General features: G+C 62.6%; 2 protein-coding genes across 3 annotated transcripts in view; one reads left to right on the top strand and one right to left on the bottom strand.

Annotated features, from left to right (window-relative positions):
* The first annotated feature begins 1,021 nt into the window (after positions 1–1,021).
* Positions 1,022–6,158, top strand: LOC127485635 (mucin-6). The gene is made up of 4 exons (XM_070067212.1): positions 1,022–1,073; positions 1,190–3,706; positions 5,248–5,350; positions 5,536–6,158. Exons 1-4 carry the CDS (start codon positions 1,022–1,024, stop codon positions 5,708–5,710), a joined length of 2,847 nt encoding a protein of 948 aa, XP_069923313.1. The 3' UTR covers positions 5,711–6,158.
* Positions 6,159–7,425: 1,267 nt separating this feature from the next.
* The window catches only part of AP2A2 (adaptor related protein complex 2 subunit alpha 2), an 80,065-nt gene continuing 59,756 nt past the window's right edge, over positions 7,426–27,734 (bottom strand). For both annotated transcript variants that reach the window (XM_070057148.1, XM_070057177.1), the window contains exons 11-22: positions 26,212–26,394; positions 25,751–25,848; positions 24,048–24,279; positions 23,784–23,957; positions 15,845–16,011; positions 12,825–12,907; positions 10,041–10,130; positions 9,247–9,370; positions 8,635–8,751; positions 8,441–8,510; positions 8,217–8,351; positions 7,426–7,794 (exon numbers count right to left, since the gene is read on the bottom strand). In XM_070057148.1, the coding sequence (XP_069913249.1) occupies positions 7,717–7,794; positions 8,217–8,351; positions 8,441–8,510; positions 8,635–8,751; positions 9,247–9,370; positions 10,041–10,130; positions 12,825–12,907; positions 15,845–16,011; positions 23,784–23,957; positions 24,048–24,279; positions 25,751–25,848; positions 26,212–26,394 (1,551 nt within the window). In that variant the 3' untranslated portion in view covers positions 7,426–7,716. The remainder of the gene's footprint in view (positions 7,795–8,216; positions 8,352–8,440; positions 8,511–8,634; positions 8,752–9,246; positions 9,371–10,040; positions 10,131–12,824; positions 12,908–15,844; positions 16,012–23,783; positions 23,958–24,047; positions 24,280–25,750; positions 25,849–26,211; positions 26,395–27,734) is intronic.

The following is a 27,734-nucleotide window of genomic DNA, read 5'->3' as shown; positions in this document are numbered from 1 at the left end:
CTCCCGACATCAACACCCGTCCAGTCCACCAGCACGCTTCCTACATCCTCAAGCCAGGAGACCTCACTGCCCACAAGTTCTCCCTCGCTGTCCACTGCTTCGGTCACGACCACCTCTCACGAGCTGACCACTCCGACAGCACCAGAGACCACCTCATCCCCATACACCCCCACGCCCCCTACTACCACCCTTAAGCCAACTCGCCCCCCACAAACAGTGCCAGTCTCCACTGCCACCACCACACTGACCACCCAGGCTCCTACTTCTCTCAGCACTGCCAGGACTTCTGTCTCTGTGGTGTCAACCCCATCCCACACATCTCCCGAACAACCGACCACAGCCCCACCTACCACCTCCACCACCACCACCACCACCAGCAGCAGCACAGCCCCAACAGCCACCACCAGAGAGACTGTCTCTCTCACCACCCTCACCACCTCGTCTGTACCCAGCAGTCCTCACACTTCCTTCACAACCCCATCCCGCACCACCGTCCATGCCTCTACCACCGCACACACCACGGTTCTCCCGACATCAACACCCGTCCAGTCCACCAGCACGCTTCCTACATCCTCAAGCCAGGAGACCTCACTGCCCACAAGTTCTCCCTCGCTGTCCACTGCTTCGGTCACGACCACCTCTCACGAGCTGACCACTCCGACAGCACCAGAGACCACCTCATCCCCATACACCCCCACGCCCCCTACTACCACCCTTAAGCCAACTCGCCCCCCACATTCAGTGCCAGTCTCCACTGCCACCACCACACTGACCACCCAGGCTCCTACTTCTCTCAGCACTGCCAGGACTTCTGTCTCTGTGGTGTCAACCCCATCCCACACATCTCCCGAACAACCGACCACAGCCCCACCTACCACCTCCACCACCACCACCACCACCAGCAGCAGCACAGCCCCAACAGCCACCACCAGAGAGACTGTCTCTCTCACCACCCTCACCACCTCGTCTGTACCCAGCAGTCCTCACACTTCCTTCACAACCCCATCCCGCACCACCGTCCATGCCTCTACCACCGCACACACCACGGTTCTCCCGACATCAACACCCGTCCAGTCCACCAGCACGCTTCCTACATCCTCAAGCCAGGAGACCTCACTGCCCACAAGTTCTCCCTCGCTGTCCACTGCTTCGGTCACGACCACCTCTCACGAGCTGACCACTCCGACAGCACCAGAGACCACCTCATCCCCATACACCCCCACGCCCACCACCACCACGCCCCCTACTACCACCCTTAAGCCAACTCGCCCCCCACAAACAGTGCCAGTCTCCACTGCCACCACCACACTGACCACCCAGGCTCCTACTTCTCTCAGCACTGCCAGGACTTCTGTCTCTGTGGTGTCAACCCCATCCCACACATCTCCCGAACAACCGACCACAGCCCCACCTACCACCTCCACCACCACCACCACCACCAGCAGCAGCACAGCCCCAACAGCCACCACCAGAGAGACTGTCTCTCTCACCACCCTCACCACCTCGTCTGTACCCAGCAGTCCTCACACTTCCTTCACAACCCCATCCCGCACCACCGTCCATGCCTCTACCACCGCACACACCACGGTTCTCCCGACATCAACACCCGTCCAGTCCACCAGCACGCTTCCTACATCCTCAAGCCAGGAGACCTCACTGCCCACAAGTTCTCCCTCGCTGTCCACTGCTTCGGTCACGACCACCTCTCACGAGCTGACCACTCCGACAGCACCAGAGACCACCTCATCCCCATACACCCCCACGCCCCCTACTACCACCCTTAAGCCAACTCGCCCCCCACAAACAGTGCCAGTCTCCACTGCCACCACCACACTGACCACCCAGGCTCCTACTTCTCTCAGCACTGCCAGGACTTCTGTCTCTGTGGTGTCAACCCCATCCCACACATCTCCCGAACAACCGACCACAGCCCCACCTACCACCTCCACCACCACCACCACCACCAGCAGCAGCACAGCCCCAACAGCCACCACCAGAGAGACTGTCTCTCTCACCACCCTCACCACCTCGTCTGTACCCAGCAGTCCTCACACTTCCTTCACAACCCCATCCCGCACCACCGTCCATGCCTCTACCACCGCACACACCACGGTTCTCCCGACATCAACACCCGTCCAGTCCACCAGCACGCTTCCTACATCCTCAAGCCAGGAGACCTCACTGCCCACAAGTTCTCCCTCGCTGTCCACTGCTTCGGTCACGACCACCTCTCACGAGCTGACCACTCCGACAGCACCAGAGACCACCTCATCCCCATACACCCCCACGCCCCCTACTACCACCCTTAAGCCAACTCGCCCCCCACAAACAGTGCCAGTCTCCACTGCCACCACCACACTGACCACCCAGGCTCCTACTTCTCTCAGCACTGCCAGGACTTCTGTCTCTGTGGTGTCAACCCCATCCCACACATCTCCCGAACAACCGACCACAGCCCCACCTACCACCTCCACCACCACCACCACCACCACCACCAGCACAGCCCCAACAGCCACCACCAGAGAGACTGTCTCTCTCACCACCCTCACCACCTCGTCTGTACCCAGCAGTCCTCACACTTCCTTCACAACCCCATCCCGCACCACCGTCCATGCCTCTACCACCGCACACACCACGGTTCTCCCGACATCAACACCCGTCCAGTCCACCAGCACGCTTCCTACATCCTCAAGCCAGGAGACCTCACTGCCCACAAGTTCTCCCTCGCTGTCCACTGCTTCGGTCACGACCACCTCTCGCGAGCTGACCACTCCGACAGCACCAGAGACCACCTCATCCCTATACACCCCCACGCCCACCAGCAGACCACTACCAGCTACAACCGTCAAGCCTACAAGCCCTCCACAAACAGCCCCACTATTCACTGTGTCCACCACTGGGACCACGGAAGCCCACAGCTCACTCAGCACTGCCAGGACCTCTACTTCCTTCTCGACACAGTCATGGTCCAGTTTCTCGTCTTCTGCAACGCCTGTGACAAGTCCTGTCACCAGTCAGGTTTCTGTTCCTTCTGGCCCTCCTTCCTCTACTCTCTGGCCCACTTCTTCTCTCCCCTCCTCCGTGCCCACACCACACCCGTCCACATCTTCTGTGTCTTCTGCTGCCCTCTCTAGCTCTTCTTCCTCCGAGGCTCCTCCCTTGTGGTCAACCACCACTCACAGCCCAGCCTCCTTGTCTCCGTTTCCCACCACTCCTCTGACTCTGTCCTGGCCTTCGTCCATTTCAACCTGGCCATCTTCCTCAGTTGCCTCCACTCACATCAGTGCCTCCGTTTCGCCTCCTAATACGCCATCTTTTCCCTCATCTGCTTCGCCTCTCATCACCACTGTCCTTGTGTCTTCCACCCCATCCCATGTCCCCCCTTCCAGCCCTGTGGACTTCCTGTCCACACCCAGGACTACAGCCAGCACCCCGCTTTCCACTGTATCCTCTCTGTCCACCACGTCCCAGTCTACCTCCCTCACCTCCCAAGCCCCCACACCTGGCCTTGTGTCATCCACTTTGGGCGTGACGGCCATCCCCAGCACTCCAGCCGGAAACTTCACCACCCTGCCTCCTGACGCCAGCCCGTCGGCCACCTCCACGCTCCTGACCAGTTCCGTCTACTCCAGTGGGAGCTCCCCTGCTCCCACTGCAGGGTCCTTCTCCACTGGAAGCCCCTGGGTCTCCTCTGCAGTCTCATCAGGTCAGTGTCATTTCTGCCACTCCCCACAACACCTGCTGAACGGCCCTCTCCGCTCTGGACAGCACCCAGTCATCTCCAGGACAGTCCACACTGTCCCTAGGCTGCCCAATCATTGGGTCTCCTTAGTGACTTCCCTGGACCTGCTCCCTTCTCTCTCAATCTTATCCCTCTCCCTGCAACTCCCACGGCTGAAGCAGGCACCCAGGAGCCCCCTGCCCCATTCTGGGTCTCTGTTCTTTCCTGCACCTGGCTCAGCCTTGTCCCATGTCCCTGCTGTAGTCATACCCTCCCCTCAGGGCCCCATCCCCTGCCCCAGGTTGCCTTCCACCACCACCCTCTGGGACGCCTGGCAGGAGCTCTGGGGCTTCCAAGCGCAACCCGATGCGGGCTGCAAACGGGACAGAAGTGCAGGCCAGTGTCCCAGCCAGGTGGCTGCTGGCGGCTGCCTTGGACTAGGGATGCGGCTGCCGCTCACCGCAGGCGCTCACTCTGGGTTTCAGAGCCTCCACCTGTCCTTGTGCCTGAGGACATGGGCTCCCCGCGCTTCAGGCTGCCGCTGGGGCCCTTTCACGCCATGCTCTGTGCGTGCCCTTCCCGTCACTCTGGGTGCTCCTTACTGGGCACCCAGCCACAACCACCAACAGCTCGCAGCCTCCATCAGGCTGATGGATCTTGGTTTGAGTCTCTGCATGAGATGCGGACTCGGGTGCTGCTGGGTGTTTCGTGGGAGGAGACCCCCCACGTCTCCCACCCATCTTCCTGAGAGGCAGAAGCGCAGCAGGCGGGCTCCACAAGGCTGTGGGGACTCAGCCTGGCACAGGATGGGAGGGGCATACAGGCAAAGCCCGCTTCTTGGCCTGGGGCAATTTCTCGTAAATTTATTTCAAAGGCAATGTCACAGAGAGAGAGGGAGAGAAGGAGAAGTCTTCCATCCACTGGTTCCCTCCTCAAATGGGTGCAACAGCCAGGGCTGAGGCAGGCTGAAGCCAGGAGCCGGGAGTTCCATCCAGGTCTCCCGTGTGGGCGGCAGAGACCCAAGCACTTGAATCATCTGCTGCTGCTTTGCCAGGCGCATTAGCAGCAAGTTGGAGCAGAAACAGAGCACCTGGGACTTGAACCGGTGCCCATAAGGAACGCCAGCATCACAGGCAGCAGATTAATCCACTGAGCCCCAAAGCTGGGCCCCACACGGGCAGTTTCTAACGCCAGCGTGGCTGTCACCTGCCTCTGTCCACCTGTTCTGCACTGTCCCCGCGCCCATGCTGCCTGTCACAGTGGTGGCCCACACTTCAAACCACCCCTCCAGGAAGGAGCCCAGACCAAGGGACCTACTCCAGTCTTCCTCGACCAGTGAGACCGTCTCCCCTCTGGGGATACTGGTGCTCCCCTAGCAGGCACAGGCCCTGCTCCTGGGCAAAGCTGTGGGGTCTGGGCTGTGGGTGAGGGGTGTCACTCTGGGTGCTCTAGCAGCCAGTGGGTTCCTCCCCTCTTTGCTCAACTGCTGCACCCAAGCTTGTCTGACAGCCCCTCCTGTCCCCCAGGGGTGTGCAGTGTGCGGGAGCAGCAGCAGGAGGTCACCTACAAGGGGTGCAGGGCAAACGTGACGGTGACCCGCTGTGAGGGCGCCTGTGCCTCCTCCACCAGGTAAGCTCCTGGCCCGCACACCTCCCATGCTCCCACCCGGTGTCCTGTGGCCACTGCAACCTTGGGGGGTGGGGGGGGCAGGGCGGGGTCAGCCGCAGAGTGCTCCTCCTCCAGGGCGGAGGAGGAGGGCAGGGGGCTGTGGTGCAGACACCCTCCTGAGCAACCTGACCCCCGCTCCCTGGCAGCTTCAACTTCGAGAGCCAGCAGGTGGACACCCACTGCAGCTGCTGCCACCCAGTCAGCTCCCACAAGCAGCAGCTGGAGCTGCCCTGCCCAGACCCCAGCGCACCGGGACAGCCGCTCCTGCTCCCCCTGCAGGTGTTCACCAGCTGTGCATGCGGCCCCTGGAGCTGCGACTAGCGCGGACCAGACTCCTCGGCCACACGGCCTCTGGCCTGCAGTGCCTCAGGAGAGCCCTCAGACACGCATCACCTGGGGCACCTGCCAGGCCGGACCCCCACCAAGCAGAATGAGGCACAAACCACCGGCCCTCCTGGGTGCACACACGCTTCCTGCTGGCCCTGTCCTCTGCCCACCCTCACTCCCAGCCTGAAGTCCGCGCAGCAGACAGAGGAGTCTCCAGCAGACCCCTGGACATAGTAGTCAGGCTGTGAGCACCTGGGCATGACAGGTGGGGCAAGAGGCACAGGCAGGCCCCAGAGGTACCAGATGAGGCCTCCCCAGAGCCATGGAGGGTGGGGGCAGCAGGACAGCAGCACCCAGCCCAGGCGGGCAGGATGGCAGCCAGCACCTGTGGGTGATTAAATTCCAATAAACTGGTTCTTGACAAGACACAGAGGCTGACCCGTGAGCACTGCCTGTGTGACACCAGCATTGCCGCCGGGGTGGGCCCAGGCAGGTCCGGGACAGGAAGGGATGCCCCTCTGGTCTGGGGCCCGTCCCTCCCCAGGACTGTTCCCAATATCTGGTGAAGGCCACCCTCCTCAGAGACCCTTCTTGTCCACACCCACGGCTGGCTCACGGGGAGCCCCAGGCAAGGGCCACCTCACCCCTGCACACTGCAGACCTGGGGTGCACTCAGCACTAGGGAGGCCCAAGGCTGGGGAGTGTTCTGGAAGGCTTAGCCACACACCGGAGACGGACGGTTGGACCAGGAGTCACTCTTGCTCCCAGCACGTGCTGGAGGACTGGCTGCACCAGGCAGATGGCTCCCTGCACCCTTGGTGCCCGACACTCCAGGCAGCCCCTGGGGCGGGGCCGCGAGGGCTGGGTGGGAAGCCCCCTCCCCTCGAGACAAGGGTGCTCACACTTGTCTATGCAGAGAGGCTGCCTGCTGACGGCCCCTGGTGTGGTGCATGGGGGGCCCCTCCAGCAGCCCCTCCTCCACCCCACTGCACAGAGCCCAGCAGGAGGCCGGGGCCTGGCATCTCGTGCATCTGGGCTGCCACCCTCACCTCCCAGGGTGCACACCGAGGCCTCTCTCCTCCAACTGCACAGACGCAGGTCTGCACCCAGGCTGCAGGGGTGGCCTGGACAAAACCGACCAAAGCTGCAGGTCCTGAGCAGAGCCCTGGGGGCAGCACAGCCACGGGAAACCCAACAGTGAGCGAGGTCCTCGCCCCCAGAGCCAGGAGCCCCCCCACAGCACTGGTGCTGGGAAAGGCACACAATTCAGCACGCTCCCAGCTTCCAGACGGAAAGTGCACCCAGAGCAGCCAGTCAGGGCTGCAGCAAATGTGTCCCTCCCTGAGTGTGTGAGGACGCCTGCAGGACAGCCAACAGCAGTGCCCGCCAGGCATCGCCCCCAGGACAGCCAACAGCAGTGCCCTGCCCCAAGGGACGGGGAGCCCCCCCACAGGCATCGCCCCCAGGACAGCCAACAGCAGTGTCCCGCCCCAAGGGACAGGGAGCCCCCCCACAGGCATCGCCCCCAGGACAGCCAACAGTAGTGCCCCACCCCCAAGGGACAGGGAGCACCCCCCCCACAGGCATCACCCCCAGGGCAGCCAACAGCAAAGGGTCGGCCTGGCCTCCATGGAGCCAACACTGCTGCCCCAGGGCAGACACGGGCCTGGAGAACGGTGATTCTGAACCAAACTTCGACAACATCTCCATTTTCATTCAAACTTCTAATTTCCCTTTAATGTACAGACTGAGCCACAGACTGCCTTGATTTCTATAAAAACTGGTCCCAGGATCCGGGCTCTCCTTGGACGGGGCAGGCCCCTGTAGTCCACACTCAGCTTTCCTTCTTACAACACACAGTGCGTCCCACGCGTGGCCACGGGGACAGGGCTGCAGGCGCAGGGCTGGGAGGCCCGTGTCCAGTGGCCGCAGGCCAGGGAGCAAGGACAAAGCACAGGGACGAGAAATGCACGAGACACGGCCGCCTTCTGCCGGGCCGGCTAGAACTGCTCCGACAGCAACTCACACAGCCTCTGGGAGACGGCCTCTCTGCTCGTCCGCAGCGTGAGTCGGTACATCTGAAACAGGACGCAGCCGGTCAGCGGGGGCAGCACGCGGCTCCCCGCAGGGGCCCTCCTCACTCGGCCAGCCCTGGGCTGCCACTGCGCCCCAGAAGCCAGAGCCCCAGACACGGGCAGAGGTGAAGGCGCCATGTCCGACCAGGACAACCGCCCGCGGCACATGGGGTGTGGCCCTGTGCGGCCTCGCTCAGAGTTCACTGTGCCCCCAACCAGGAGCCAGCAGCCACATCTGTGGGCACTGCCCACCTGGGAGCAACACGGGCAATCACAGGGCCCCTCCACCGGCCCAGGGCCGGGCCTGCCCCAAGGTGCCCTGTGGGGAGCTGGAAAGGGCGTGGACCAGCAGGGTGGAGCACCTGGGACAGAGCAGCCCCCGCGGCCCTCACCAGCGCCAGAGCAGCTCCCCCTAGAGGCCTCACCTGGGCCTGCAGATTCGGCTCCAAGCGAAGCAAGCATCCGATCTGGGTAGTTTTGGTGTGGATGATCCCAGCTCCCACGAAGTTGGCAGGATTAGGATCGACTTCTTCAAGGAGTGCAGAACCAAACCCAATGATCTGTCCAAAGAAACAGCACGGTCGGGACCTGGGCGCCGGGCGCCGGGCCCCAGGCGGTGCCTGCCCGTGACTGTCCCCACGACGCCTACCTTTGCTTTAGTGATCTCCGTGTCCATGGGATGCTTGGCTTTGAAGATGTTCTGCACCTCCTGCTGTGGGCTGCGGGACAGAGCCAAGGCGCTAGTCCTGGTGGCAGGGACAAGGCCCCTCTCCCCACTGGACTGCCCGCCTGCCCCCACACGCCCAGGCCCCGCCCACCCGATGGACAGCCCCGCCCTCTCACTTGCTCAGCTGCTTCCAGCGCTGAAAGAAATCCTGAGAAGCCATTTCTGTGGGCTGGAAAAACTTGTTGAGGGTGACGGGCAGCTTAACGGACAGGTTCTGAAACGTGCCCCCGTACCTGTGAGCAGCAGACGTGAGAGGGAGCGGCCGGCAGACACACCTCGCACGCCCTCAGCAACCAGGAGCTGCCGCCGGCCATGCAGCCAACAGGAGCCCCGCGGAGCGTCCCTGAGCGGGGGGCCGCAGGGAGCCGCACCCCCCGTCCACCCCCTCACTCAGGCTGGCTGGTGCAGGCCAGGTGCTGGGCCCAGGGCAGCCCCGCCCAGGCCCCAATCCTCTGAGGCGTGCGTGTGGCTTCTCTCCAGGCGGAGACAAAGAGCTTTGCTGAGAGCAGGGACCCCCCCCCGCGCGCCCCTGCGTGGCTCACTGTGCTTCCGCTTCCTGGACTTGAACCCCACAGCGCTCACACCCACACCTACCCCTTCGTGTTTCCAAAGACCCTGAGCTTGCAGACCGTGGGGACTTGTGAGACCCCGGCCAGGGAGGCCCCCTGCTCAGCACGAGCACGGCCCTGCCAGGCCCACGAGCTGCCCGCGCGGCCGCCAGCCCTCACCTGAACTGGATGTTGAGCACCGGCGCCTCTGTGAAGTCAGACACACACTCGATGTTGACCACCTGCTGCACCTGGGCGCCCCCGTCCACCGTCGGGTCCACGGGCTTGGTCTGCAGGTTCAGCTGTGTGAGCGTTAAGGACTGCAGAGAGGAGCCGGGGGCCCGGCTGCCCCCACCTTCCACACGGCACTTGGGCTGTGCCGGCGTCTTCACTGCGTGCCCGCGGCTGTGGTGTGCACACACACTCGTGAGAGCGGCCAGAGGGGAGCGAGTGGCCCGTGGCCCCGCTGCCATCACCCACGCAGCAGCAGCTGCAAGAACGTGCCCCGGTCCCACACGCGTGTCTCTGGGCAGCCAGACGGCAGAGGACACGCGTGTCTCTGGGCAGCCAGACAGCAGAGGACACGCGTGTCTCTGGGCAGCCAGACGGCAGAGGACACGCGTGTCTCTGGGCAACCAGACGGCAGAGGACACGCGTGTCTCTGGGCAGCCAGACGGCAGAGGACACGCGTGTCTCTGGGCAGCCAGATGGCAGAGGACACGCATGCCTGAGGGCAGCCAGACGGCAGAGGACACACGTGTCTCTGGGCAGCCAGACGGCAGGGAGCAGGGTCCTTAGGTGCATCTGACCAAATGCTAGCTTTGACACGGAAGAGATCTCCTGAGGTTTCTCTAGCACCTGGAAATGTCTGGCTACTTTAATTTAAAAACAGAAGAAGAAGTTACAACTTCCCCCAGAAGCCTCTGTCCCAGCCCTGTCTGGGGGCGGGGGCGGGGGCGCGGAGCCAAGGATATCAGACTGCAGGCTGTCTGAGCAGATTAGTGTTGGAGTAAAACTGAGGAACTGGGTGGAGGTCTTGTTGCCGTAGAAGATGAACATCCGACCTGGAAGCAGAGACGAGTGCACGGTCAGCGCCGTCGCCTGTGACAGCCGTGCGCCCGGCCCAGCACTGAAGACAGCGCCGGGCTCCAGCCTCCTGCTGCGGCAGACCCCGGGAGGCGGCGGCTCCAGCAGCTGGGTGCCTGCACCCCCCCCGGGGGGAGGGGGGGCTCCGTCACCCCCTGGCTCCCGCCATGGCCCAGCCCAACTGCTGCAGGCGTGGGATAGAAACTGCCCATCTCCCACTCCCTCTCCCTCTCCGCGCGAACAAAAACATCCAGCAGGGCCGGACACAGAGGTCGCCTCTCCTCTGCTGGGCCGTGGCTGCGGTCCTTCCTGTGGGTGCAAAGGACCACACAGGCGCCCACTTACACCACGGGCCGGCACGTGGCACAGCAGGTAAAGCCACCAACTGTGGCGCCGGCATCCTATCTGAGCACCACTTCTGATCCAGCTCCCTGCTACTGCGCCTGGGAAAGCAGTGGAGGAAGCCCAAGAACTGAGCCCCTGCACCCACGCGGGGGACCCGGAGGGAGCTCCAGGCTCCTGGCTTCAGCCTGGCCGAGCCCAGGCCAGGAGTGAATCAGTGGATGGACGCTCTCTCTCTCTGTCTGTCTCTCCGTGTCACTCTGCCTTTCAAACAAATACATAAATGTTTTTAAAAAAATGTTTACATCAGAATAAAACCTTTACACCCATCTTTACAGGCATTTTTCTGGCCTTCGAATTCAGAAAGGGAAAGGAAACGTTCAAAAAGGACAAGCACTTTGTTACACTGTAAAAACAAGCAAAAACCACACACGGTCACAAGGACCCACAAGAAACCAGGGGTAAACGGACCCTAGCTGCCTCCCGTGAGAGGGGGGAGCTGCTCGGTGCAGCGCCCCACACCCGGCTCCCGGGGCCCCACCTCCACAGCAGCTCCAGAGTGTTATTTTCTGGCTCAAAGGCTTTGCCCTTGCTTTATTCAAAATCGTAGCAAATCCACCTGAGCTCTCATCTGCCGTCCTCACTGAGCACAGTCGGCCACATCGTCTCCCCACCCCGAGCCTGCCCCACCAGGACGCCCACTCCCCGGCTCCAGGCCCCCGGGAAGCTGACTCGTCCAAGGCCCTGTGCTGGGCACGACGTCCTCAGGGCACACGCCTGTTCCAGGCCGGCAGCAGTACGGTCTCGGCCCAGCAGTGCCCACCGCTGCAGGAGCGTGTGCACAACTCCCCCTTCAGAACCCTGCTCTGCCCTTCCGGCACGGGCCCCAGGCCCCGAGTGGAAGTGCTGGCCTTGCGGGGACCCTGCCCCTGCACCAGGGGCCTCACGCCACCTGCCACGGAGCTGAACCCCTCACGTCCCCACACCTGCAGCCCCCTGGAGCTGCGGCTCGCGGCCTGCTGGGCGCCGTCCTGACAGGCAGGAAGGTGCCACCAGTGGTCTCAGAGCCGCTCCTCTCGGCGTCTGGGCCACCTGAGTCCTCCCTGCACACGTGTCTATTTCAGTCTGCCCACTTTTAGCTGGGTTCTTTTTTTTTTTTAAAGAATTATTTATTTATTTCAAAGTCAGAGTTACAGAGAGAAGTAGAGGCAGAGAGAGAGGGAGAGAGAGGCCTTCCATCCGCTGGTTCACTCCCCAATTGACAGCAACAGCTGGAGCTGTGCCAAAGCTGTACCGATCCGAAGCCAGGAGCCAGGAGCCTCCTCCGGGTCTCCCATGCGGATGCAGGGGCCCAAGGACTTGAGACGTCTTCTTCTGCTTTCCTAGGCCACAGCAGAGAGCTGGATTGGAAGAGGAGCAGCTGGGACACGAACCGGCACCCACGTGGGATGCCAACACTGCAGGCGGCAGCTTTATCCCCTACACCACAGCGCCGGCCCCAGCTGGGTTATTTTCTTACTGTTGAATTGTATGAAAGAATTCACATATCCTAGATGTTAACATCTGAATAGAAAACTCGCAAATATTTCTCATACTTTTTTTTTTTTAATTTTTTTTTTTTTTTGACAGGCAGAGTGGACAGTGAGAGAGAGAGTGACAGAGAGAAAGGTCTTCCTTTGCCGTTGGTTCACCCTCCAATGGCCGCCGCGGCCGGCACGCCGGTGCACCGCGCTGATCCGATGGCAGGAGCCAGGAGCCAGGTGCTTTTCCTGGTCTCCCATGGGGTGCAGGGCCCAAGCACCCGGGCCATCCTCCACTGCACTCCCTGGCCACAGCAGAGAGCTGGCCTGGAAGAGGGGCAACCGGGACAGAATCCGGCGCCCCGACCGGGACTAGAACCCGGTGTGCCGGCACCGCTAGGCGGAGGATTAGCCTAGTGAGCCGCGGCGCCGGCCATTTCTCATACTTTTAAAAACAAGTAATTGCGGGGCCGGTGCTGTGACATAGTGGGGTAACCCAATGCCCACAGTGATGGCTTCCCACGTGGACGCCGGTGCAAGTCCCAGCTGCTCCACTTCCAATCCAGCTTTCTGCTATGGCCTGAAAAGCAGTGGACGATGGACCAAGTGCTTGGGCCCCTGCACCCACGTGGGAGACCTGGAAGAAGCTCCTGGCTCCTGGCTTCAGCCTGTCCCAGTCCTGGCTGCTGTGGCCATTTGGGGAGTAAACCAGCAGATGGAAGACCTCTCTCCCTGTTTCCCTCTCTCAGAATTTAAAAAATAAATAAATAAGTAAGTAAATAAATAAAGAGAAGTAATTAAAACACCTACCTAAATTCTGCCGAAACTCAGACTTAAGTCCAATTTGAAGCAGCTGATTTTCAAACAATACACCATTATTTTTACACACAAACCTAAAGGAAAAGGAACAAGATGTGTCACTCAAAGCCACCCACGGAAAAAAAAGGATTTGTTTCAGAAGGGAGTTTGAAGCACAAAGTCCAAGAAAGCCCACGGGACACTGGACAGGAGGGGGCAGACAACGGCCCCAGGATGTCCTCAGGCGGCCACGAGGAGAGCAGGCCGCGGGGCGAGCTCCTCGCTGCTGGCCCTCGGCGTCTCCAGGAGGACGTCCATCCAGGTGGAGTCTCAGAATGCCCCGCCCCCCAGGTCCTCCCCACGCTGCTCCCAGGGAGCTCACGGCTGCCGCCTCCCTCTAGCAGGAACCTCGGCACCATGAGTCGGGACCCAGAGGGGAGGGGCTGAGGTGGGTGCCACAGCCTGCCTGCACCCTCGCACAGCCCTGCTGTGCCACTGCTCAAGACCACGGGGAGGACGGGCAAGGAGGTGGCAGTGGCAGCGTGCAGAGGGTTCTTCCTGAGAACACGCGTACGTGCACTGCACTGCCCTGGACGGGTGGGGGACCTGTGGCCGACAACGCCCCCACCCCCCCCAGGAACCACCATCGCCCATGCAGAGCCGAGTGTGGCTTCTCGCAGACCCACTCTCAGTGTCGTACAGCTCGCTGGCTCTGCAGAAACTGGCCCGGGTACAACCAGGTCAGGGCTACGGCACACGGCACAGAAGGAGGTCAGAGGAAGCAATGGGGTGGCGGGTCACGGGGGCCTGCGACACCCTGGCAGCCCTCGGAGCCTCACAGGGCTTGGGGGGTTCTGCAGTGCCCCCAGGAGCCACGGGGACAAGGGGCCCCACACAAACACACCCTCCAAAGACCACAGCTGCCCCAAGTCCTCAAGGCCACACCTGCCGAGCCACCCACAGCCCTCCCACTCCAGGGCTTCACAAGTTAGCAGCTTCCTCAGCCTCGACAGCTGCCCAAGGCCCATCGGGGTCAGTTCCCCTGGAACTGGCCACAACGGACCACCCGGCTCCGCGCCACATCAGGCGCACAGTGGGTCTGGACTAAGCCACTCTGAACTGGCCGCCGTCATGGTCATGGTCCAAGTCGGCATCTGTGCCTGGCTAGTCAAATGGTCACCTCAGCCACTCCTTGACCCGGATGGATCTGAGGGGCAGATGAAGGCCACCTGTAAGGCTGTGGACAGTGGCCTCCCCCAGCAGCCACACAGCCTGGCAGGCTCAGCACACCACAGCCGGGGGGAGGGGCCTCCGCGGCTCCACCAAAGCCACAACCGCCTTGCGAGTGCTGAGGCCCCGCGGAACCCAGCTCAGCTCCCCAGGAGACAGCACCGAGGGCAGGCCTGCAGGCTGTCCAGTGTGAGAGGAGAGACGAGCACACCCTGTGGGATAAGGGGGCAGCTGCTAGAGGCCTCTGGGCACGGAGGGACAGGCCCCCGGGCTGCCAGCACCCCCCAGCCCCCAGCCCCCTCCCACCGAGCCTTCCTCCCAAGAGGACACCTGGGAGCTGCAGAAACACCGACCCGAGCCTGGTCAAACAGTGCCCCCCCCCCGGGGGGGGGGTCCTGGCCCAGGATCTGGAATATTCCCAAACCCCACTGACTTGCAGATACAGCAGGCTGAGAAAGTTGGACACAGCCTGCCGGTCTCCACACAGCCACCACCCAGACCTGGGTGCTCGGCTGCTCCCGCCTGAGGGCCTCTTCTCATCCTCCAAAGGTGGCAGAAGTCAGTCTCCAGGGAGACAGAAACGGCAAGAAACAGAACAGCTGAAAACCTCGGGAATCCTACTACAGCCTCAACTCAGGGTCCCACGACAGCCCCACCACAGAGTCCCACCACAGCCCCACCTCAGGGTTCCACTACAGCCCCACCTCACTACAGCCCCACCACAGGGTCCCACTACAGCCTCACCTCACTACAGCCCCACCACAGGGTCCTACTACAGCCTCAAATCACTACACCCCCACTGCAGGGTCCCTCCACAGCCCCACCTCACTACAGCCCCACTACAGCCCCATCTCACTACAGTCCCACCTCAGGGCCCCACTACAGCCTCACTTCAGGAATCCCACTACAGCCCCACCTCAGGGTCCCACTACAGCCTCACTTCAGGAATCCCACTACAGCCCCACCTCACTACAGCCCCACTACAGCCCCACCTCACTACAGCCCCACCTCAGGGCCCCCCTACAGTCCCACCTCAGGGCCCCACTACAGCCTCACTTCAGGAATCCCACTACAGCCCCACCTCAGGGTCCCACTACAGCCCCACTTCAGGAATCCCACTACAGCCCCACCTCAGGGCCCCCCTACAGCCCCACCGCAGGGACAAAGTGCCACTTCCTGAGGACCTCCCGCCCCCACCAGGACAGGGCTGGCCACCTGAGCCGCCCCGCAGGGCAGAGGGCCTCACGGCGCCAGGCCAGGCTGAGACGAGGACAGAGAGCGCCGGGAGGAATAGACGGTACCAGCCCAACAGCAGCCGCAGGCCAGGCCACGGGTGCGAGCAGCTGCACACAGGCGGCCTGAAACGGGACAGCAGCAGAGCAGCCTGGGCAGCCGGGAGGCCCAGGGGCTCAGGAGCAGAGAGCTGAGCGGAGACCTTGTGGGAAACACGTGCCACGGAGCACGAGAGAACGCGGCTCAGGAGACAGGGCAGACCCCGGCAGGCAGGAGAGACCGACGAGCTGAGGCAGAGGGGAAGGGAAAGCAGCCTGAGCCGCAGCGGGGGAGGGGAGGAAGAGCAAGTCCACGGGGCGTCGGAGCAGAGGGGCCCAGGGACCAAACACGGCCAACACGGCCTCAAGCAGCACATCCTGGGGCTGGCGTGGCTTCCGGGGTGTCTCGCCACCTTGCCAAGCAGGGGCAGGGCAGGTCCCAGGAAGACCACCACGTCCATCACCGCTCTCTGCTCCATCCAGCTGGCCACGGCCATGCCAGCTGCCACCGGGACACAGGAAGCTGCCTACCTGGCAAAGTTGTCCTCGGAGCCAGGAGCCAGAGGAGCAGCCGCAGAAGCCGAGTCTGAAAACACGTCAACGAGCAGCCCGCCGCTGCCAGAGGAGGGGGGGGGGCCCACAGGGGCCGGAGGCGCGGCCCCTAGACCCAGCAGGTCTGCCGATGGCGAAGGCGTAGACTGGAAGAGGAAGGACCACGTCAGCCCAGAGCCCCCAAGACTGCACACCAGGCACAGCCCTGCCCCCAGCGTCCGGGAGCAGCCCAGGGCCTGGCCAGATGGCACGGGCACTCAGGCCACTGGAAGCCAGCAGGGAACTGCGCTCCCACGAGACGACGGCCAGGCACAGCACCGCGGCTGTTCCAAGCAAGGGGCTCACCCTGCCGCAGTTCGGGGCTCGGTCTTGGAGGAGGGGTGGTAAGGGCGTGAGCGGCCGTCCTCGGGCACCGGGCTTGAGGGTCAGCAACGCTGCTTCCAGTAACAGCTCCTTGCTGATGCACCCTGGGAGGCAGCAGCCATGGCCCAAGGGCTTGGGTCCCTGCCACCCCCGGGGGAGTCCAAGGAGAGTTTCTGACTCCTGGACTCAGGGTGGCACAGCTCTTGCTGTTATGAATATTTGGGGAGTGAACCAGTGGATGAAAGATCTCTCTCTGTTGCTCTGCCTTTCAAATAAATAAACTTAAAAAAAAAAAAAAAGACTACAGAAGACATGTTTTTAAAAATAACTGCTTTGGGCCAGTTGTAGTACAGTGGGTAAAGCCACCACCTGCAATGCTGGCATGCCGCAGGGGCGCCATTGTGTGTCCACTTCTGGGACAGCAGCAGCGATGACCCACGTGCTTGGGCCGCTGCACCCGCGTGGGAGACCTGGGGGAAGCTCCCGGCTCTGCCTAGCCCAGTCCTGGCTGTTGTGCTGGGGAGTGAAACAGCAGATGAGGATCTCTCCTGTCTGTCTGGCCGCCTCTCTCTCTCTCTGTAACTCTTCAGGTCAATAACTAAATATTTTAAAAAAATAAAATCAAAAATAATTGGTTTTTGGTGCCAGAAAAAGCACAAGGAAAGGAGCCAGCGCTGTGGCACAGCTCCCGAGAGCAGCCTCGCACGCGCACCAGGCTGGAGTCCCGGCGGCTCCGCTCCCCATCCAGCTCCCTGCTGTGGCCTGGGACAGCAGCACTGAGGACCCACGTGCCTGGGCTCCTGCACCCGCGTGGGAGACCTGGGGGAAGCTCCCGGCTCTGGCTTTGCCTGGACCAACCCTGGCACCTGTGGTCACTTGGGGAGTCAGGTGGAAGATCTCTGTCTCTCCCTCTGTCCCTCTGCCCGTCCGTGGAAGGCAGGATGCCCAAGGGGGGGAGGAGGAGAGGGGGAGAGATGGGGAGAAAACAGCCCTGGGAACCTGTAACAGCCCACGCGGCAGCCACAGCAGGGCACGACTGCTCATGCGCACACAGGACGCACTGTGCTGCTGCCCTGGGTGTCCAGCAAAGCCGCTGCCAAGGGCAGCAAAGCCAAGGGCACTAGTGTGCAGGGACCCAGCCGTTCTCCGACGCTGCCCCACCCCCACCGTGAGGAGTGTCACTGTGACCAGGGGACGCTGCAGGCGCGTCCTGTGTGACACCCTGCTGCGAAGCCCCGCCCTGAGTGACAGCCCCCCGGATGTTCCCGAAGGAGTCACCTCCCAGGGCCCTGAGGCCCGGGCCGATCCGTCAGGCCAGGCGAGGCCCAGCCTGCGGGCGGCGAAGGCCTGTGAGGTCACTTGGTCTGGCCCTGCCAAGCAGCCACAGATGGGACTCAAAACTCCATAAATCTATGGCAGGCTAATCTTTCAGTTGATCATTTTGTGCGGCCCACGAATGATGTCATAAACACACAAACAGCCTAGGCAGAAAAATGCTCCCAGCCCTGTCACCTTCTACGAACACAATACATCTTGTCCTCAGTTTCCACTAATTTTTGTTTTTAAAGATTTATTTTATTTTTTGAAAGGCAGAGTTACAGAGAGGCAGAGGCAGAGAAGGCTTCTATCCACTGGTTCACTCCCAAGATGGCCGCAACGGCTAGAGCCAGCAGCCGATCTGAAGCCAGGAGCCAGGGAGCTTCCTCCGGGTCTCCCACACAAGTACAGGGGCCCAAGAACCTGGGCCATCTTCCACTGTTTTCCCAGGCCATAGCAGGGAGCTGGATCGGAAGTGGAGCAGCCGGGATTCGAACCAGTGACCATATGGGATGCCAGCATCGCAGGAGGTGACTTAACCCGCTACCTCACAGCGCCGGCCCCCACACTGATTTTTTTATTAACTGAACTGTCCTGGGAACCACAGGAGGCTGCACCTCTTAGCACATGGAAGCACCTGGCCCCGGGCACAGCCCTGTCCCCCAGAGCCTGGCATGTGCATCCAGGCCACAGGTCACAGCTGGTCCTACAGCACCGCCATGCCAAGACGCAACGAGACCCAGGTGTGAGAGAGGCTCCTCCCCTCTGTGTGTGCCTGCGACGGTGCACCTGAACTCCGCTCATCATCAGGCAGGAGGGGCCAGCACTGTGGCATAAGGAGTAAAGCTGCCACCTGCAGTGCCGGCATCCCACAGGGGCGCTGGTTCTAGTCCCGGCTGCTCCACTTCCCATCCAGCTCTCTGCTGTGGCCTGGGAAAGCAGTGGAAAATGGCCCAAGTGCCTGGGCCCCTGCACCCACGTGGGAGACCTGAGGAAGCTCCTGGCTCCCGGCTTCAGATCTGCCCAGCTCTGGCCGCTGGGGCGACTTGGGGAGTGAACCAGCAAGGAAGATCGCTCTTTCTCTATCTCTGTCTATAACTCTACCTCTCAAATAAATAAATAAAATCTTAAAAAAAATAAAAAATAAAAAAAGCCAATCATATCAGGCCCGAGAGGTGCCTCACTCCAGAAAGAGAGCTGAGCAGCAACGGTCCCCCGAGCCCACCCGCCCGGCTCAGACCCCAGCCATCTCACAGCGGAAGGGTCTCTGGCTAGACCCCAGTCCTTGAGCACGGGAAAGCTGACACCCACAGCTGCCCAGGTTCTCCGCTCGGAAGGGAGGACTGGGGAGGACTTGGACTCCTACCATTCACCAGGGGAGACAGCACACACACTGGGGAGGACATGGACTCCTACCATTCACCAGGGGAGACACACGCTCACAGCATATACACCTGGGGAGACACACGCTCACCACACACACCTGGGGAGACACACGCGCACACCACACACACCTGGGGAGACACACGCTCACCACACACACCTGGGGAGACACACGCTCACACCACACACACCTGGGGAGACACACGCTCACCACACACACCTGGGGAGACACACGCTCACCACACACACCTGGGGAGACACACGCTCACACCACACACACCTGGGGAGACACACGTGCACACCGCACACACACCTGGGGAGACACACGTGCACACCACACACACACCTGGGGAGACACACGCGCACACCACACACACACCTGGGGAGACACACGCTCACCACACACACCTGGGGAGACACACGCTCACCACACACACCTGGGGAGACACACGCTCACCACACACACCTGGGGAGACACACGTGCACACCACACACACCTGGGGAGACACACGCGCACACCACACACACCTGGGGAGACACACGCTCACCACACACACCTGGGGAGACACACGCTCACCACACACACCTGGGGAGACACACGTGCACACCACACACACCTGGGGAGACACACGTGCACACCGCACACACCTGGGGAGACACACGCTCACACCACACACACACCTGGGGAGACACACGCTCACACCGCACACACCTGGGGAGACACACGTGCACACCACACACACCTGGGGAGACACACGTGCACACCACACACACCTGGGGAGACACACGCTCACACCACACACACCTGGGGAGACACACGTGCACACCACACACACCTGGGGAGACACACGTGCACACCGCACACACCTGGGGAGACACACGCTCACACCACACACACCTGGGGAGACACACGCTCACACCACACACACCTGGGGAGACACACGTGCACACCACACACACCTGGGGAGACACACGTGCACACCACACACACCTGGGGAGACACACGTGCACACCACACACACCTGGGGAGACACACGCTCACCACACACACCTGGGGAGACACACGTGCACACCACACACACCTGGGGAGACACACGTGCACACCACACACACCTGGGGAGACACACGTGCACACCACACACACCTGGGGAGACACACGCTCACCACACACACCTGGGGAGACACACGTGCACACCACACACACCTGGGGAGACACACGTGCACACCACACACACCTGGGGAGACACACGTGCACACCACACACACCTGGGGAGACACACGCTCACCACACACACCTGGGGAGACACACGTGCACACCGCACACACCTGGGGAGACACACGCTCACACCACACACACACCTGGGGAGACACACGCTCACACCGCACACACCTGGGGAGACACACGCTCACACCACACACACCTGGGGAGACACACGTGCACACCACACACACCTGGGGAGACACACGCTCACACCACACACACCTGGGGAGACACACGTGCACACCACACACACCTGGGGAGACACACGCTCACCACACACACCTGGGGAGACACACGCTCACCACACACACCTGGGGAGACACACGTGCACACCACACACACCTGGGGAGACACACGTGCACACCACACACACCTGGGGAGACACACGCTCACAGCATATACACCTGGGGAGACACACGCTCACCACACACACCTGGGGAGACACACGCGCACACCACACACACCTGGGGAGACACACGTGCACACCGCACACACCTGGGGAGACACACGCTCACCACACACACCTGGGGAGACACACGCTCACCGCACACACCTGGGGAGACACACGCTCACCACACACACCTGGGGAGACACACGTGCACACCACACACACCTGGGGAGACACACGCTCACCACACACACCTGGGGAGACAGACACACCACACACCACACACACCTGGGGAGACACACGTGCACACCACACACACCTGGGGAGACACACGCTCACCGCACACACCTGGGGAGACACACGCGCACACCACACACACCTGGGGAGACAGACACACCACACACCACACACACCTGGGGAGACACACGTGCACACCACACACACCTGGGGAGACACACGCTCACAGCATATACACCTGGGGAGACACACGCTCACCACACACACCTGGGGAGACACACGCGCACACCACACACACCTGGGGAGACACACGTGCACACCGCACACACCTGGGGAGACACACGCTCACCACACACACCTGGGGAGACACACGCTCACCGCACACACCTGGGGAGACACACGCTCACCACACACACCTGGGGAGACACACGTGCACACCACACACACCTGGGGAGACACACGCTCACCACACACACCTGGGGAGACAGACACACCACACACCACACACACCTGGGGAGACACACGCGCACACCACACACACCTGGGGAGACAGACACACCACACACCACACACACCTGGGGAGACACACGTGCACACCACACACACCTGGGGAGACACACGCTCACCACACACACCTGGGGAGACACACACACACACACCACACACACCTGGGGAGACACACGCGCACACCACACACACCTGGGGAGACACACGCTCACCACACACACCTGGGGAGACACACGCTCACCACACACACCTGGGGAGACACACGCGCACACCACACACACCTGGGGAGACACACGCGCACACCGCACACACCTGGGGAGACACACGCTCACAGCATATACACCTGGGGAGACACACGCTCACCACACACACCTGGGGAGACACACGCGCACACCGCACACACCTGGGGAGACACACGCTCACCACACACACCTGGGGAGACACACGCTCACCACACACACCTGGGGAGACACACGCTCACACCACACACACCTGGGGAGACACACGCGCACACCACACACACACCTGGGGAGACACACGCTCACACCACACACACACCTGGGGAGACACACGCGCACACCGCACACACCTGGGGAGACACACGCTCACCACACACACCTGGGGAGACACACGCGCACACCACACACACACCTGGGGAGACACGCGCACACCGCACACACCTGGGGAGACACACGCTCACCACACACACCTGGGGAGACACGCTCACACCACACACACCTGGGGAGACACACGTGCACACCACACACACCTGGGGAGACACACGCGCACACCGCACACACCTGGGGAGACACACGCGCACACCACACACACACCTGGGGAGACACACGCGCACACCGCACACACCTGGGGAGACACACGCTCACCGCACACACCTGGGGAGACACACGCTCACACCACACACACCTGGGGAGACACACGCTCACCACACACACCTGGGGAGACACACGCGCACACCACACACACCTGGGGAGACACACGTGCACACCGCACACACCTGGGGAGACACGCGCACACCACACACACACCTGGGGAGACACACGCGCACACCGCACACACCTGGGGAGACACACGCTCACCGCACACACCTGGGGAGACACACGCTCACCGCACACACCTGGGGAGACACACGCTCACCGCACACACCTGGGGAGACACGCTCACACCACACACCTGGGGAGACACACGCTCACACCGCACACACCTGGGGAGACACGCTCACACAACACACACCTGGGGAGACACACGCTCACCGCATACACCTGGGGAGACACACGCTCACCACACACACCTGGGGACCACCCACCTGCTGCCCTTCCTCAGGGAGGAAGCGTGGGGCTCAGTGACAGATGTGCTGTGCTGACCCTGCCTCCTGGGGGTGAGGCCCCTGACCCTCGCCCGCCATCAGGGGCAACACGACCCTGACATCCAGGGTCAGGGAGGCTCCTACTGACACTGGCTAGGCCACTTAGGCAAGTGCCAAGGGCCAGAGCCCCGCCCACCTCAGAGCCCACCCTGGCCGAGCTGGGCCTGCTGCACCTCACTTCTCAGGGCAGAGTGGAAAAGAAAAAGCAAACCAGAGAGAGAGGCCAGTGACAAGCGGGCTGTCCCGAGTGTGCCCTGGGGCCGGCTGCTGGGGGATGGGGCCCCTGCAGCTTCCCAGGGACAGACAAGCAGCCGGTGACCCTGCTGGACGCTCTCTGCAGGGCCGAGTGCCCTCCGTCAGAGGAGCCAGGGGCCTGGCCCAAACACCAGTCTGTGCACCGCTAATCCTTCTGTCACGACCCTCTGCCGCTGGGCTGACCTCTGTGACCTCAAGAGGGGAGAGAAGGAGGCCACAGGCGCTGGGCACAGGTCTCTGGCTCTGCAGTGCCTGTCCACAGGCTCCACAGGGACCTGCGAGTTCACCGGTCACTCACCCAGGCACAAAGGGCAGAAACAGGCACGTGCCCTGTGATCTGAATCAACCCCTCATGAAACCAAGCTGCCAGAAGCCACCAAGCAGGCGCCAGCCACAGCGGTGAGTGACGCCTTCTAGAAGGGCGCGGGGCCAGGGCACTGGCTGCATGCAGGGGGCCGCATCGGGGATGGGGAGAGGCACGGTGAGCAGGGGCCACACAAGCAGATCTGGCCAGGAACACTGGGACCCCGACACACGCACGAGGCGGCAGTCTTTCCTGGCCTCTCTCGAGTGATGCCCGCCTCGGCAGAGCGCCCCCTGGAGCATGCGTGAGGTGAGGGACCCGGCTGCTGTGTGAGTGGACACACACGGGGAGACAGAAGCGTCGCTGCAGCTCCTGGGATGACCTGGCCTCCCAGGAAAGTGCTCACCCACGGCTGGAGAGAATGATGGCCAGGCAGGCAGGTCTGTCCCGACCCAGCCACGAGCAGCCCAGCAAGGGACCCAGAGCCGGGAAGTGGGGGAGCCGCGCTGAGGGACCCACCGCAGCGCTGCCGCTGGCCGGGGCGGGCTCAGGGCCCCCGTTCACGTCCACGCTCCTCTCCCGCTTGGTCTCCTCCAGGTCTGTCACCGTGCCGGGGCCTTTCTTCTTCTTCAGCTTGGCCAGGATGGAGGACTCCCGCTCGGGGAACGGGGGCATCTCCTCCAAGACCGTCGCCTGGCGGGAGACGAGACTGGTCAGCCCTGCACAGAGCCCCAGCTCCCAGCAGCCGGCGAGGGAGGGCCACTGCGGGCAGTTCCCACCCACCAGGATGTCGGTGCTGGCCACAGTGCTGAGCCGCAGGTACTCCACGGCCCGCTGCTGCAGCTCCACGTCGGCGTTCCGCAGCTGGCTGTCGCTGCGCAGCACGTCCTGGATGGTGGCCTTGACCTCCGGGAAGAGGTTCACGAACTTGATGTAGGTGGACAGCAGCAGCGCTCGCGTGGGGACGCTGCACAGGTGGAACTTGGAGTGCAGCAGGTTGAACTGGATCAGGGGGCTGGGCAGGCGGAGAACACAGGCGTGTCACCTCACTCACCTCCGAGTTGCCGGCACCACGCGGCACAGAGGCCACACGCTGTCTACAGCGGGGGGGCTTCTACACCAGGCATGGAGGCCGCACGCTGTCTACAGTGGTGGGGGGCTTCTGCACCAGGAACATGGAGGCTACACGCTGTCTACAGGGGGGGGCTTCTACACCAGGCATGGAGGCTGCACGCTGTCTACAGGGAGGGGGGGGGCTTCTACACCAGGCATGGAGGCCGCACGCTGTCTACAATTGTGGGGGAGGGGCTTCTACACCAGGCACAGAGGCCACAGCTGTCTACAATTGGGGGAGGGGCTTCTACACCAGGCATGGAGGCCGCATGCTGTCTACGGGGGGGGGGGGGGGGGGGGGGCTTCTACACCAGTCATGGAGGCCGCACGCTGTCTACAATGGTGGGGGGCTTCTACACCAGGCATGGAGGCCACACGCTGTCTACGGGGGGGGCTTCTACACCAGGCATGGAGGCTGCACGCTGTCTACAGGGAGGGGGGGTGCTTCTACACCAGGCATGGAGGCCGCACGCTGTCTACAATTGTGGGGGAGGGGCTTCTACACCAGGCACAGAGGCCACAGCTGTCTACAATTGGGGGAGGGGCTTCTACACCAGGCATGGAGGCCGCATGCTGTCTACGGGGGGGGGGGGGGGGCTTCTACACCAGTCATGGAGGCCGCACGCTGTCTACAATGGTGGGGGGCTTCTACACCAGGCATGGAGGCCACACGCTGTCTACGGGGGGGGCTTCTACACCAGGCATGGAGGCTGCACGCTGTCTACAGGGAGGGGGGGTGCTTCTACACCAGGCATGGAGGCCACACACTGTCTACGGGGGGGGGGGGGGGGGTGCTTCTACACCAGGCATGGAGGCCACACACTGTCTACGGGGGGGGGGGGGGGGGGCTTCTACACCAGGCATGGAGGCCGCACGCTGTCTACAATTGTGGGGGGGGGGGGGCTTCTACACCAGGCACAGAGGCCACACGCTGTCTACAGGGGGGGGCTTCTACACCAGGCATGGAGGCCACACACTGTCTACGGGGGGGGGGGGGGGGGGGCTTCTACACCAGGCATGGAGGCTGCACGCTGTCTACAGTGGGGGGGGGGGGGCTTCTACACCAGGCATGGAGGCCACACGCTGTCTATAATTGGGGGGGGGGGGGGGACTTCTGCACCAGGAACACGGAGGCCGCATGCTGTCTACGGGGTGGGGCTTCTGCACCAGGAGCCTCTTTGCTGCACATGTGTCTGGCTCCAGCTCGGACTCCATCCTCCCCTCCCCCTCGCAATCTTGGCCATGCAATCCCATCCCTGCGCTCCCAACTACAAGGAAAATACAAAGATGTGAATCCCAAGGGAGATGGGTGTTGGGACTCCCAGGCTGGCCGGGGGCGCCGGCAGCACAGCCCCTGGGCCGAGGGCCCTTACCTGGATCTGGGGTCCCCAGCGATCAGGTTTCCGAACTCCCCCAGGATGTAGCCGCCCACTTTGACCAGGTTCTCGTGGCACGCCGGGGCCTGCAGGGCCTGGAAACCACAGCCAGTGAGCTGGGGCAGGAGCTCCACATGGCACAGGGACAGGGACGGGGCAGCCACAGAGGCCGCCACAACGACCGGACAGACGCACAGAGCTCAGACCACCTTCCTGGAGGGCGTACTCGGAGAGGACTCACGCCCCAAGCTCCCAACAGCCTGACGCTAGAGTGCGGGACCCAGGCCGCCACGCGGGCCCACTGCAAGGCGTGGGGAGCACGTACAGCGCCTCGCCAGCAGCTGGGGGACCAGGGTGGGAAGAAGCGGAGGACGAGCCGACGTCCAGAACGTGGTGGAGCGAGAAGGGAGGCGAGCGGCGGCCTCCTGCACCCAGCCCCGGCGCGGCACGGGCCTCACCTCGAACACGGTCTTGGCGGCGTAGCCCTGCACATCGTCGCGGTTGATGACGATCTGGATGACGCGGTACCACACCTCCTCACTCACGTAGTCGCCCGCGATGCGGATCAGGTTCAGGATGGTGTCCACATACCACGTGTAGTCCACGGCGTACTTCTCGGCCAGGATGGCCACCTTCAGCACCTGCGGGGGTGGGCAGGTCAGGGCAGGTGCCTGCGGACCCCCAGCGTCCAGCCGGGCCTTCAGGACCACGTGGTCTCGGCAGGGGTCTGGAGGCGTGCAGACAGCAGACTGAGCCAGGAGACACGCCTCGCTGGCGTGACGGGGCACGCATGGCAGGAAAGGCCGCAACGGCAAAGGACGACACAGCCGCACCTGACACCACCTCCTCCTTAGCCCCACGGGGACCTGGCCTCCAGCCACCCCCACAGCACACACAGATCTGAGGCCACGCCTACTTCTGGCCCCCACGGCACAGCACATGCTTTAACACGCCTGGCACATCCCGGCACTGAATGAAACTCACCAAGCACTGTCACGTGCCATTTACACGCAAGTAAGACTTGAAAACCTCCACGACTAATCAACAACACATCACTCTAAAGCAGTCAAGTGCAGACAACTTAGAGCTGTTGAGACGCCAGCACCAGGGGCCGGGGGTCAGTGCCACCGCGGTTCCTGATCATGCAGCACGGGATGGCCCAGGATCCACGCGTGAGACCGCCAGGCTAGGTCCCCAGTCCCCGGCTTTGGCCTGGCCAGCCCTGGCTGTTGTGGGCATTTGGGGACTGAACTGGTGAAAAGGAGCACCCTTTGTCTCTCAAATAACAAAACCCTTTAAAAATACCCCCGGGACAACCAGCCCCAGAGCCCACGCTGCCCAACACAGGCCTCCAGGCCACGCCCCACACCCCACCTGTCCTGGAGCCTCCTGCTTGGGCGCAGCCCAGCCCCTGGCTCCACGTCCCACCCCTCCCGACGCACCCCTCCCGCAGCGTGAGAGTCGCTCCCGGATCCCTGCTCTCAGAAGCCGCAGGCTCCCGCTGGAGCTCAGCCAATGTGGCCACGATGCCCTGGGCACCGAGGCCCTCACTCCCACAGTGACCTGAGGCTGAGTCCCACCCGGCTTTCCCAGTCAAAGGCTCTCACACTGGCATCCAAAGAGACAAATGAGGCGATGCTTCTCCCGTAGTGGACAGGGGCTGCGGCTCCGGCAGCACTGACCGCTCTTAAACCAGGACGGCACAGCAGGCTCCCCACTGACAGCCCAGCGTCCACTGTCAGAACCGGGGAGCCCACGGGGGAGCTGGCGCCACCCTGCACACGCCTGCCCTGCCTTTCAGACCCCACCTCACTCAGTCTTCACCTTGAGCTGCCTGGCGTGTGCATCTGCTCCAAGGATAGGAACGGCATAGGGCACAGAGTGCACACACAAACCACGGCGCACGGCCTCTGGGTCGCCAGAGACAAGGAAGACCCCAGGCCGCGACTGTGACAGACACACCCGGCATCTACCACGGCAG

The sequence above is a fragment of the Oryctolagus cuniculus genome, chromosome 1 (genome assembly GCF_964237555.1).
Source record: "Oryctolagus cuniculus chromosome 1, mOryCun1.1, whole genome shotgun sequence".
Taxonomy (NCBI): domain Eukaryota; kingdom Metazoa; phylum Chordata; class Mammalia; order Lagomorpha; family Leporidae; genus Oryctolagus; species Oryctolagus cuniculus.
Note: the sequence above shows the minus strand (reverse complement) of the source record. Positions and strands in the feature narration are given on the sequence as shown.